The 12,755-nt window shown below is 38.3% G+C and overlaps 1 protein-coding gene across 5 annotated transcripts in view; it reads right to left on the minus strand.

The window, feature by feature from the left end:
- The window catches only part of drc1 (dynein regulatory complex subunit 1 homolog (Chlamydomonas)), a 57,910-nt gene that overhangs the window by 18,150 nt on the left and 27,005 nt on the right, over window positions 1-12,755 (minus strand). For 4 of the 5 annotated variants that reach the window (XM_059645662.1, XM_048530315.2, XM_059645661.1 and 1 more), the window contains 4 exons: window positions 12,167-12,256; window positions 9,578-9,667; window positions 2,443-2,684; window positions 1,129-1,272 (listed from right to left, as the gene is read on the minus strand). In XM_059645662.1, coding sequence (XP_059501645.1) covers window positions 1,129-1,272; window positions 2,443-2,684; window positions 9,578-9,667; window positions 12,167-12,256 — 566 coding nt within the window. Of the gene's footprint in view, window positions 1-1,124; window positions 1,273-2,442; window positions 2,685-9,577; window positions 9,668-12,166; window positions 12,257-12,755 lie in introns of all 5 variants that reach the window. The other variant, XM_048530316.2, reaches the window with a different exon arrangement.

The following is a 12,755-nucleotide window of genomic DNA, read 5'->3' on the forward strand; positions in this document are numbered from 1 at the left end:
GAAGGATGTGCTGAAGGTGGAGGAGTCCACAGGATGTTTACAATAATGATCCTGGAGATGAAGGGCTTGCCATTTGAGGAGTGATTGAGGACTCTGGGTCTGTACTCAATCCAGTTTAGAGGGATAAGGGGCATCTGATTGAAGCTTACAGAATACTGACAGGCTTGAAGAGTATGGATGTGGAGAAGATACTTCCACTGGTAGGAGAAACTAGGAGTCAAGGGCACAGTCTCGGAGTGAAAGTACGACTCTTTAAAACTGAGATGAGGAGGAATTTCTTCAGCCAGAGCGTGGTGAATCTGTGGAACTCATTGCCACAAAAGGCTGTGAAGGACAAGTCATTGAAGGCATTTAAAATAGAGGTATGTAGGTTCTCGATTGAAAGGGGATAAAGGGCTACAGGTAGAAGGCAGGAGAATGGAGTTAAGAAACAAATCAGCCATGATAGAATGGTGGAACAGACTTGATGGGCTGAATAGCCCAATTCTGATCCTATATCTTATGTTCTTATTTCAAGACGCAAAAATTTAATTTCAAGAATGTATATGTTGTACTAATATGAATTACAAGTAGAACTATTAGCCCTAGAAGCTCTTTAATGTAAATCTGAGCAGTAAACAATTTGTGAGCTAAATTAATCTTTTATAAAAGGTGTTGCATTTTGGCACTATAATGAAATATGATTAAGACATGACTCTTGAAATTTAATGCAAAGGTTTGGGACATGGTTCAAAGATATAGAGTCATAACTCAAAGTTTCCAATATGAAGTGTGCTGTCAAGGGAAAGCACCAAAGCCAAAGTCAAGCTCCATACCGTTTGCTCGTACAGGGGCTAACAGTAATGTTTTTGTTCAGCCCCTTTTGGTTGGAAAGCTGTGCATTGAATAAAGATTAATTTAGATATAAGGAAAAAGTTATATTTATTTTATAACGTAGATTTTTTTTGAAAAAGATTGGTTTTACAGAAGTGTGAGCAAAAGAAAAGCATATTTTGAAAATGGGAGATTCAGCGCCATCAAATAAAAATGGTATGCTACTGTTCAGTTTTAAATATCCAAGTACAATAAATAAGGCTAAATCGATGTTAATTTGACATTTCACAATTGATTGATGTGTTACATACTTACTAATATTTTTCCAGAGCATCGCTTAGGTAATTCCAGATCTTCAGTTTTTTGTCAGGTATGATCTTTGCCATGGCATCCCAGTAAGCACTATCCTCAGAGCTATCCCTTTCCTTCACAGTGGTCACTTTGGGCTGTGATTTTTCCCTGAAAAAGTAAGGACATATTGCTGACAAATTCATCATCTTGCATTCAAATCTTGCACAAGTGGACATGATCAAGTTTAGTCATGAACATGAGCAAAGTGGTTAACTTCTCAATGCCTTCTGAAATAGTCTGTCAAGCCATTCCACTCCAGGTAGTTAGGTATAGTCAACAAATGCTGGCTTTGTCAGCCGTGCCCATATTCCATGAAAGGATAAAGAAAAGAGGTTGCAAAATTCACTGAAAGGACACTGAGAACGTGTGCCCTGCAGTTGGTATCACAGCGAGGCAGAGTGGAAAGTGTGTCCTCAGTCAGTGTCACAGTGAAGCAGACTGGGAATTCTGTCCCCCCAGCACCATGAGAAAGACTATGAGTGCACCCTGCCATTTCTGTCACAGTGAGGCAGACGGGGAATTGTGTCCTACAGTATGTTCTTATATCACAGAAAGTCTCTAAGTTCATTGGCTGTATTAGAAAGGGAGGATTTGAAGGTAGGAAGATTATACCAAACATCAAACAAAGACTTGACATAGACACTTGTTTATCTGGCAGTAGCAGAGACCAAGTGCGTGTGTACCTGATAGGCAGCAGAGCACCAAACATTCACCAAATCTAGAGGCAGCTCCTGAGGTGACATCAGGATTCAGAATGTGATGCTGAGCAAGAGAAAGCTGCTGATTGGGTGAGTAGCATTTATAATCTGCAAGGTCTTCAGTTTATCTCAGAGAACTGATTGTAAACAGATCTCAATGTGTAACATTCCTAACCACCAGCTTTTAAAATTCCAAATAAAATTAGCCCACATTTATTTCTCTCCTGAACTTGGTGTCATCAGTCTATAGTATTGATTTTTAAAAAATACATCCATGAATAACTTAACTCAGAAATAGGATTACTGAGCCACACAAGAACATAAAATGTGAAAGCGATATCAGTCTTGACTATCACAGTCTTTGTGCCTTCTTTCTGCACCAAAATTTAGCACATCAGGTGGTACAGAAAAATTGGCCACTTGTATATGATTTCAAAAGACTAGGTCCATGAAACTGAAGCCTGACATAGGTTATTGGTGCCAGGAAACAAAGGAGAAAAAAGTGAAAAAAAATCTTTAGGTACAAAAAAGTATTATAAAGCAAGTTATAGATTATAAAGGCTTGAAAAAAGTTGCACACCGTGATTGCTGATTGTCTTCAAGGAAAAGTCTTAAAATTTTAAGGACGTCATTAGGGTGAACAAGTTCTAAATGATGCTCGGCTCGCAGATCTGCACAAGCATGGGCCTCTTGCTCATCAGCTTCCGTTACACAAACTTCTTCCTCTTCTTCTGGTCCCATACCAGCTTGTTGCATCTCTACACTAGCCACAAATTCTTCTTGTACTTCTTTATCAAGTCTCTTTAACAATATTTCATTCTCCTAAAAGCAACCAATATACACGTTATTGAATGCAGAAAGCCATTGCTGCTCATCCTGAAATGTCAACATTTCACCAAACAAAATTATATCCAATAAAAACAGAAATGCTGGACATACACAAATCGAAGCAAGGTATGGCAATAGTGGAAATCCGAAATAAAATCAAAAAGAAGAAACTCAGCGTCCGTGAAGAGAGAAACAGATCAAATATTTATTTTGATTTGGATATAATGGATTGATGGACTGTTTTAGAAATTATTTGAAATTCTCAGCAAGTCTATGGGTTCTGAAAAGGGAAACAAAAGTAACATTGCAGATTGATGATGCTTCATCCATGTTTCTCTCTTCATCAAAACGATGTGACTAGCATTTTAGATCTTTAATTCAAACTTCCATTAGCTACAGTATTTTGTTGTTAGATTATCTTCAATTTATCAAAACTGTATGCTACGATATAGATACATGCTCCCAGGCTAGCTATGAAATCAGACAGGTAAAACTCAAAACCAGAAAAAAGCTTCCCTGCAATCTATTTTTATGACAATGCGCCATTGCTGGGATTTTGTTTTTCTACTCTTTCATGCACGTGGGCATTGCTGACTGGACCAGCATTTATTGCCCATTCCTAACTGCCCAGAGGACAACTATGAGTCAACTACATTGCTGTAGGTGTCCAGTCATATATGAGGCAGACCAGGCAAGGATAACATATCTCATTCCACAAAGGCATCAAAACAACCTATGATGCCACCGACTTAGATTTAATCTAATTATCCCAATTCCTGAACCCCACCCCGCTTCATTCTGGAAAGACACATGAATAAGTTAACTCTTTAATAAAGCATCAGCATACATCCCATAGACACCAAGAGCTCATGGTGGCATAAACCATTGAATAGGGTTTTCCCACTTCCAACTCTGGCTTCGTTAAACAGTAGTAGGCCGCTCTTGGGATTTTCAATTATTTTAGGTTTTTTTAATCTGAGCAGATATTTTCATTCATTTTTAAAAAAAATTTCAGTTCTGGAACTAAAAGTTCCTAAAACATACAAATCATAAAAGTATTTACAGGATTACATTTTAAAAGTTATAGAACTAATTTAATTTCAAGGTCCAGTATTATAGACACAGTAAATAGCGTAAAAATATTATTCCCTGAATTAGTAACTACAATGTTAGGACTAATCATGTGGGCTGGAGCTACATTTAGTTCTGAGAGTCATAATGGGCTCAAAATATTAACTCAGGTCTTTCTTCACAGATGGTGCCAGACCTGCCAAGCATTCTCCAGCATTCCCTGTGTCTGTTATCTTATGCTTCAGTAATATTTGTTCATGGCTGCATAAAAACGACTTGTACAATGGTGTTGACCACATAATATATTCACAAAGGAATATGTTCAGCAGTTATTGATGTAAAGAAAGCAAGGCGTAATCTCTCATGTAGGTTTGATAGCTATAACTTATTGCTTTACTAAAATATTATATTTCAACTCTACCTCAATCTGCAATAGTTTGATTTCATTTCTATGTTATTGCCCATTTCTGCCCTACCTCCATTTCATTCTACTGCTGCAAAAATCTTCAACCACAATTTAGTAATGCCTCCAAATCACTTCCTCTCAGTTTCATGTCTCTCAACCTGCATAAACTTCAACTCAGCCAAAACTCTGACATCTACATGCTTTGCTACACTGTTCCCCATTTCCTTATCACTCAACATTCATTTTCAAATTCCTCTACTGCCATGTGCTAATTTACATTTTATAACTTGTCCACTCCCTTCAGTTTTTCCACGACGTCTGACTTGTTTTTTCCTATCATCTGCCTCAATTTGATTTTCTGATAATCTCTCATTAAGCATTCTGCCCCCCAACACTTTACATTTTACATTCAAAAACCTGCTTCGTAGAATCATACAGTAAAGAAACAGGCCTTTCAGCCCGTCAAATTAGTACTGCCAAAAATATACCACTACCCACACTCATCCGAACTTCCCAAACTAGGCCAACAGCCTTGAATGTTATGACATTTAAAGTGCTCATCCAAGTACTTTTAAAACACTTTATCCTCCCAGGCAATGCATTCCAGATATCCATCACCCTCTGGGTGAAAAGGTTTTTTTTCCTCAAATATCCCTAAATCTTCTACTTTTCACTTTGAAATTTTGCCCCCTAGTTACTGACCCTTCAACTGAGGGGAACAGTTGCGTTCTATTCACCCTGTTCCATCCCCCTCAATTTTATACGCCTCTGTCAGGTCTACCCAAACCTTTTCCACTCTAAAGAAAACAATTCAAGCTTATCCAGCCTCTCTTCATAGCTGAAATGCTCCATCCCAAGCAATATCCTGATGAACCTCAGTCAATGATATTTTACATCTCTTGCAGAAGGTAGCATTCAATAAAAGGGAGCAATGTAGAGCAGGTAGCGACAAGGGCGTCAGAATCCGCCAAGTCTAAAAGAGGAGATGGTTCTCCATGTCTTGGGGCCAACTGTAGCAAAGTCTTCGGCATCCAGAATTATTCAAGATATTCAGGAAACAGGTAAATTTCTACCTTTTAATCCTTCTGAATTTGTAGCTCCTTTCATCATGCTATTGGGAATGAAAAGTGAGATTCAGGTGTTTCATTATGATTCCCTCCCAACCTCACTTCTTTCAGGTCAATCTTCTCCTTTCTGATGTCCTGCTTCCAGACACACCTGCTCCTGTCCAACCAAGGGAATCCAAGAGGAGCAGACAGCAACAGTAAAGCCATTATGAAGAGGCCCCATCACTTACATTTATAATCACAATCACCAGTGTAGATACTGATACAGCACATACTTGGAAGGTTAGTGTAGAGGTGGGTTCAGGGTAAAGGGAGTCATCTGATAGAGGCTGAAGACACACGAGCAGTAAAGGATGTATGTTGGATCAGTCCACAGTAGGAGACAGTTTACTACACATTTCTTAGATGATGACTTCAATGAGAATGGCATAAAGGAGAACACATATGCAGTATGCACATGAACATAGCTGTCTTGTGGCTGCCTCCTATCAATGTCAAGAAACAAGCAAGAGTCTGGTTTTGATTTGGTAGAACACTTTGCAGGACTTGCCCTCTCTGCAGTTTCTGTTCCATTCTGTTATCCTACAGACCCATGAGTCCTGTAACTGTCTTTACAATCTCTGTCAGATATTTTGCGGTAGTAGTTACTCAGACTTTCCTTACCTGCAATTTGAGCACCTGCTCCTTTTAATAAGACTTTTGCTACTGAATACTTAATCTTAATTAGGTGGCAAGCAAACTCCCCCTATGGACTTGCATGTTTCAAATTTGGCACTTGGGCACCCTGCAAACAGTAGGGATGTGTAACACAATAAAAGAGCAAGTTCAGAAGCTAATCATACATGCAGATCAAGGGTTAATGCCTACCACTGCCATAATTAACACAAACTCAGTGTCACTTTCTGCCCGTCCTAAATTTTTTATTCACTTATGTGAGGTGGCCATCACTGGCTGGGCCAGCACTTATTGTTTGTTCCTGGTTGCACTTGAGAAGGTTGTGGTGAGATAATAGAACTGCAGATGCTGGAGAATCCCAGTTAACAAGGTGTAGAGCTGGATGAACACAGCAGGCCAAAGGGTCTAGGCCCGAAATGTCAGCTTTCCTGCTCCTAAGATGCTGCTGGGCCTGCTGTGTTCATCCAGTTCTACACCTTGTTATCTTAGAAGGTTGTGGTGAGCTGCCTTCTTGAACTGGTGCAAGCCACTTGCTGTAAGTTGACCCACAATGCCCTACTTAAGATGGTATGCTGTACATGCTGGCAGCATGGCATATATTTGTAGGAGAGTGATCAGCTCCCAAAGCACTGTCTACAATGAAGCTATGGATCTAAATGCTATGCCAGGAGAGGTCCCCAGATACTCTGATTATTTACACCCTTCTATGGCTAAAAATATGGACAGTCTATCAGCAGAGAGAGCCTGGTGCACATGCTCTCTCAACATTCAATAAAAAGCTCAAAAAAGAGAAAATTTATTCTCCAAACTGTAACTCACAAAGACTTTACAAAGAAAGGGGTAAAAAAAGACATGTACTTTTATGGTATTCGAAGTTGGGTGGTGTACTTGTAGTTTGGAAGACAGGACAGAAAAATTTGGTGTTTGTAAAATACTGATGTTGTAAAATGATAAAGGAGGGGAAAGGCAGTACACGGTCCCTTCAAAAGATGCTGTGTTTTTTCTAGGCTCGGAGGATAAAAATGTCTGTGGTCAGCCTGTGGGGCTGCAGGTACACACAGCATTTGAATTGTAACATTTTATCAAAAGGTTGCATAGTTAGCAGTCCAAGCCACAGTTTTGTTTTGCTATGAAGACAACAAATTTGAATTTAGCAATTAATTTAAACCAGGTACTTAGACACTAAAAACCAACTAAATTTAAATCTGACGGTTTTGACGAACAGGGCCAATTTGATTGTAAGAAATTGATATGTCATCAAGGGTATAAAAGATAGGGACAGTTGCAAAATCAGCAGAGAATGAACTGCCACATGCTAAGACAGCAGCTCTCTCAGCTCTTAGTAAAAGCATCATCTTAATTAATGTACCGCAGCACTCAGTTAATATTTCTTACAAAAGAATTTGACGAAGAAGGTATTCCTAACAGAAGATTAATGGAGAAGGCATTTTGGAAGACGTTACCTAGTTGTAATTTTGAAAGACTAAGTTCCTTTTTTCTTTACTTTGGTTGATATAAGTGGTGCTTGGATTTATTGGAACAGCATACCATCAGAATCTTGTTTTATTCAGGAATAGTTAGTAGTGCGAGGGGAATTGTTCAGTTTGTTAATAGTTCAGCTAATTTGTTCACTGTTAGAGTTAAATAGAGTGAATGTCAGGAGTTTATTTCATTTAACCACTCCTTTATAACAGGTTGTGGGTGAGAGGCAGGTTATACTTCTTTCACGCTTCTTTTAACAGATTATAGGGCGAGGCAAGTTTCTCTGGGTGTTTTGGTTTTAATTGTCAGAGGGGAGGTTGACCTCCACTTTATAACATACAGTCCTTCGGCGACCTAAGGGCTTCCCATAGTGTTTTACAATCAAACACAGTCAGTTCTGACATAACACAATAGTTCTATTCTTGTGCGATTTTGCATTATAAGAAAATCACACAACAGCTGCGCCATTTCAACAAATGAGACTGGAATGGCATTATAGCCAATACAGGTAAGGAGAGTTGTGTTCTACAAATAGCAGTTGAAATTCTTCAAATGCGTTCAAGCCAATTCGTGTTGAAGAAATATTTCTTCTAGCAGAACCGACTGTAAACTAATTGAGTGAAGAAAATGGTTGCATCTTTCACAACTTCAGGATATCTGAAGCACTGCTACAGCCAACAATGTACTTTTGAAGTGAAGTCACTGTTGCAATGTAGGAAAAAGTTCTAATTTGGGCACATTAGGGGTATAATATAAAGATCCGCTCTAGACCAATCTATCAATTTCATGGGGGCAGGCAAGGCCTCGGCATGCCTAACACAGACATAATTAACACAAACTCAGAGTCACTTCCTGCTCATCCCCTTTTTGTATTCACTCATGGGATGGGTGTTGCTGGCTGGCCAGTGTTTTTTTATTCCCATCCTCCAAACCAGTTCCTTGGAAGCATTGCTCAACCTGAAATATTAACTCTGATTTCTCTCCACGGATGCTGCCAGCCCTACTGAGTTTTTCCAGCAATTTTAATTTTTTGTTTCTGATTTACAGCATCTACAGTTCTTTTGGTTTTCATTTTTAATTCCTATCCCTTGTTGCCTTTGAGAAAGTTCAAGCTACCTTTTTGAACCACTGCAGCCCCCCTACTGTAGGTTGACCCACAATGTCATTAGGGAGGGAATTGCAAGATTTTGAGCCAGCAACAGCAAAGGAACGGCAGTATATTTCCAAGTCAGGATGGTGAGTAGTTTGGAGAACTTATATGTTCCCATGTATCTGCTGTCATTGTCCTTTTGGATTGAAGTGGTCATGGATTTGGAAGATGCTGTCTAAGGATCTTTGGTGAATTTCTGCAGTGCGTCTTGTAATTGTTGGTAACTCTGAGATTTTACAAACAGCAAGTGAACATGGTGATCTTTTTGGTGTAGACTGAAGAATAAATACTGGCAAGGACATCAAGAGAACTCCCTTGATCTTCATTCAACTATTACATGGTACCTTTTAAGTTCACAGACATCTTGGTTTAAATCTCATTCAAAAGATGGTACCTGTCGCACTGTAGTAATTTCTCAGGGCCACATAGCAATATTACTAAGTCTCTGGAATGAATCAAGAATTCACAACCTTCTAATTAGGAAACAAAATTGTTACTGCTGAGCCAAGGAAACACACCTCGCTTGAAAGAAAACAGAGTTGGAAATATAGGCCACGACTAGTAGTAAAAGCACTCAGGTAAGGATACAAGTTCTTGCCCCACTGGTTCAGGGTAGAACTCAAAGACTTGGCAAATATTCGTTTACATTTAGATGGACAACTGTCAAACTTTTTCCGCCAATTTTCCAACTTAATTTAAAATCATATTTACTTATAAGTGAAGCAACAACTGCTTCCATTACTATATTAAACCAGTTTAAATTATATGCACAATGTACATCAGTTCACAAAGTCAACAAACTTGCAGTTGATTGCACCATCGATCCAACCAACACTTTTCCAAATGAACTTAAATTTCTGTAACAGGAGACATCTTCACATTGCTATTCAAAGCCAAGCTTAAAAGGCTTAGATTATTCCAAAATTCTAAATTAAATTGCTCAGCAATGAAATACCAATGCATTTCTTTCAAAAAACAATGATGACTGTAAGTCAAAAGCAGACTTCAATTTGTTTCTGAAGCCAATGTGTCTTACCTTCTCTAATTCAAGGTTAGAAGACTTACAATGCTTGATGAAGAACTCTGTCAACTTGATGATATCATCTTCATTCTCTATTCCTAAAGCCTACATAAAACAAGAAATTAATCAAAATTTCTTTTTCAATTTTATAATTAGATATGTCCCACAGTGGATGCACCTTCCTCTGAGGAAAGAATTTGTGTAGTCTTCGCTAGAATTACTGTTAGATAGCCTTTACAGAGCACAATTTACATTTATAAAGGTCTAAGTCACTCAAGCGTTCATTTCTTTCTCTACCCAGATCATTTTCTTCATGTAATATAATACATGTGAAGACCAAAGTCATAGTGTTGTATTAACTGTGGATCTTGACTTGACGAAAATCTTAGAATTTTGGTCAGACAGTTGTGAAAGCTACAGCTGGGAATAGAAATAAAGCCTTTTTTAATGGTAATTCACAAACTTATTAAGTGTACATGAATTTCGACTGCAATCATGGCCTACAACAGCATTTAATCTTTGCCATTAATAACATTCCTGTAGGCAAATAGTAAACATTAAATTACACAAATAAGTGACATCTCACCTACTCAAATGGGACTTTTGTTGGGATTTTAATACTGCGTTATTAAATACTTTGGAAAGGCTCTTTTTACTTAAATAGTCAGTAGTGTGTCTCAGTGTTACTGGATATTTTAATGTATAGTGCTTGCTATCTATTAAAATTCTCAAATACCAACTGGAATCTAGACTTTAATGTGTCTTTTTAATTTACGCAAGAAAAGGGCCCAAAAATATTTCAATGTAAAAAAATCCTATTAATATTCTTGAAATGATTGTTTATGCGCTTCACAATGGGAACCTAAGAATTTATGCATGTCGGACAGCTTTTGCAGCTCAGTAATGAAACAATTAACTTGCTTTGTACTGCTATAATCACAGTGATCAATTATGTCACAGCAAATACAGCACATGGTGCCAATTTACTTCCAGGTTGTTTGATGAGACAAGAAAACAAAAACTGTCATAGCACAGAAGATAGGAGATAGGAGATAATGGAAACTGCAGATGCTGGAGAATCTGAGATAACAAAGTGTGGAGCTGGATGAACACAGCAGGCCAAGACAAATGCTGACGTTTCGGGCCTTGATCCTTCATCAGAAATAGGCCCAAAACGTCAGCTTTTGTGCTCCTAAGATGCTGCTTGGCCTGCTGTGTTCATCCAGCTCCACACTTTGTTATCTATAGCACAGAAAATGGTCATTTGCCCATTAGGCCCTGTTCATAGAATCATCATAGATCACAGAATCCCTAGAGTGTGGAAACAGGCCCTTTGGCCCAACCTATCCACACTGAACCTCAAAGCATCCCGCCCAGACCCATTCCCCCTATAAATCACCTAATCTACACAGCCCTGAACACCACAGGCAATTTAGCACGGCCGGATCCACCTGGCCTGCACATCCTTATACTGTGGGAGGAAACCAGAGCACCCGAGGAAACCCAAGCAGACACGGGGAGAATGTGAAAACTCCACACAGTCAGTCGCCCGAGGGTGGAATCAAGCCCAGGTCCTTGGCGCTGTGAGGCAGCAGTGGTAACCACCGAGCCACCGTGCCGCTGTGTTGATTTTTTGAAAATCAATACAATTAATCTCTAAAGCCCTCCCAATTTCATTCTCTTCAATTATTTGTCAAATTATATTTTGAAAACCATTATTTAATTTCTGTAATTCTTTCAGGAACTTCACTCTAGTACATAACAGCTCAAGGGGTAAAAATGTTTCCTCTCTCAACTCTTATTTTACCTTGAATCTGTGCCCTGGTTGCTCAATAGTTATGCAACTGGAAATAGTTTCTCCCGATTTAATCCATTAAATCACAGTGACTGTGCAAACATCTCGTTTTAACCTTTCTGCTTGAAGCATGACCCTAATAGTTTTAGTTTATGTAATTGGCCATTCATCCCCAGTGCAATCTAGCAAATATCCCTTGTACGCCTTCTAAGAGCTTGATATGTTTCCTAAAGTATGAAAGCCAGAACTGACCACAGTTCTCTAGCTGGAGCCAAACCAGGTTTAGTACAACTCTCTTTTTAATTTTGTTTTTATTTATAAAGTTAAGGATCTTACACATTTCTGAAACAATTTTCTCAGTGTGTTCTGTTCCCTTTAAGAATTCACACATCCCAAGTTCCCTCTGTTTCTGCACTCGCTTGTTAGCACTGCCTGTCTCCACTTTTCTGAACAAAATGAATTAATCAAAGATAAATAACCACAGCCAAGATGGGCAGCAAATGGTTAGGGCATTAGATAGTAGTCAGGGATTGTTTCAATTCACTCCATTTGTGACAAAATGATATTAACACCACTGAAGAACTAAATGAGTGTTGTACTTGCAACTGTACCTGGCTATGTGATTATCTTCCTTTTAAGCGTGCATTTCATACAGTCACACCACTCTAATTAGAAAGCTTCTACTTTGAGATACTGCTTGTATTTATACTATTAGTTTCAGTTAGTACTCAAAATAACTGTTTGTACAACTCAAACATAAAATCTAAAGGCTACAAGAAAATATTCTCATGAAAATCTGTAGCTCTTACAGCGAAAATGGCATCCAGTTTTATTAGCGATTGTTCATCCTTCTTGAGGGGAGTAAGAATTTTAAGAAGCTTGCTTTCAATCAGGAAACCCTGTTGAAAGAGGAAAATATTGCTTTATAATCTAAATATTGTAATACAGAGGAAATTCTATGGAAATGAATATATCCAACAGGGAATTTACCCACAGTCTGGTGACTGCTACAAACATGCATTGAATTTTCTTTTACCTCTTGAAGTAATGTACTGACAGACTGGTGCTTATAATTGAAAAATCCAATTTACCCTATCTTGAAAGAAGTTGTTTATTACCTATCACAGATTTTGGCATGCACTTTATATTCTACAATGGGTGCCATCAGGGAACAAACAGTGATCAAACTTTTATTTGTCTCCCAAATTGGTTTCATGGCTCAAATTTTGCTCAAACCAATGTGCAAAAAAACAAACAAAACCAGGAAAAATTTTTAAAAGTAGCTTCTTCGGATTAAAAAGATCCTTGACATATTCAACAGTGTTAACTCTCATTAAGTTTTCATATTACTGAAAAATAAGGGTTAATAATTTTATGAACATCAAAATAAGATACGAG

The sequence above is a fragment of the Stegostoma tigrinum genome, chromosome 4 (genome assembly GCF_030684315.1).
Source record: "Stegostoma tigrinum isolate sSteTig4 chromosome 4, sSteTig4.hap1, whole genome shotgun sequence".
Taxonomy (NCBI): Eukaryota; Metazoa; Chordata; class Chondrichthyes; order Orectolobiformes; family Stegostomatidae; genus Stegostoma; species Stegostoma tigrinum.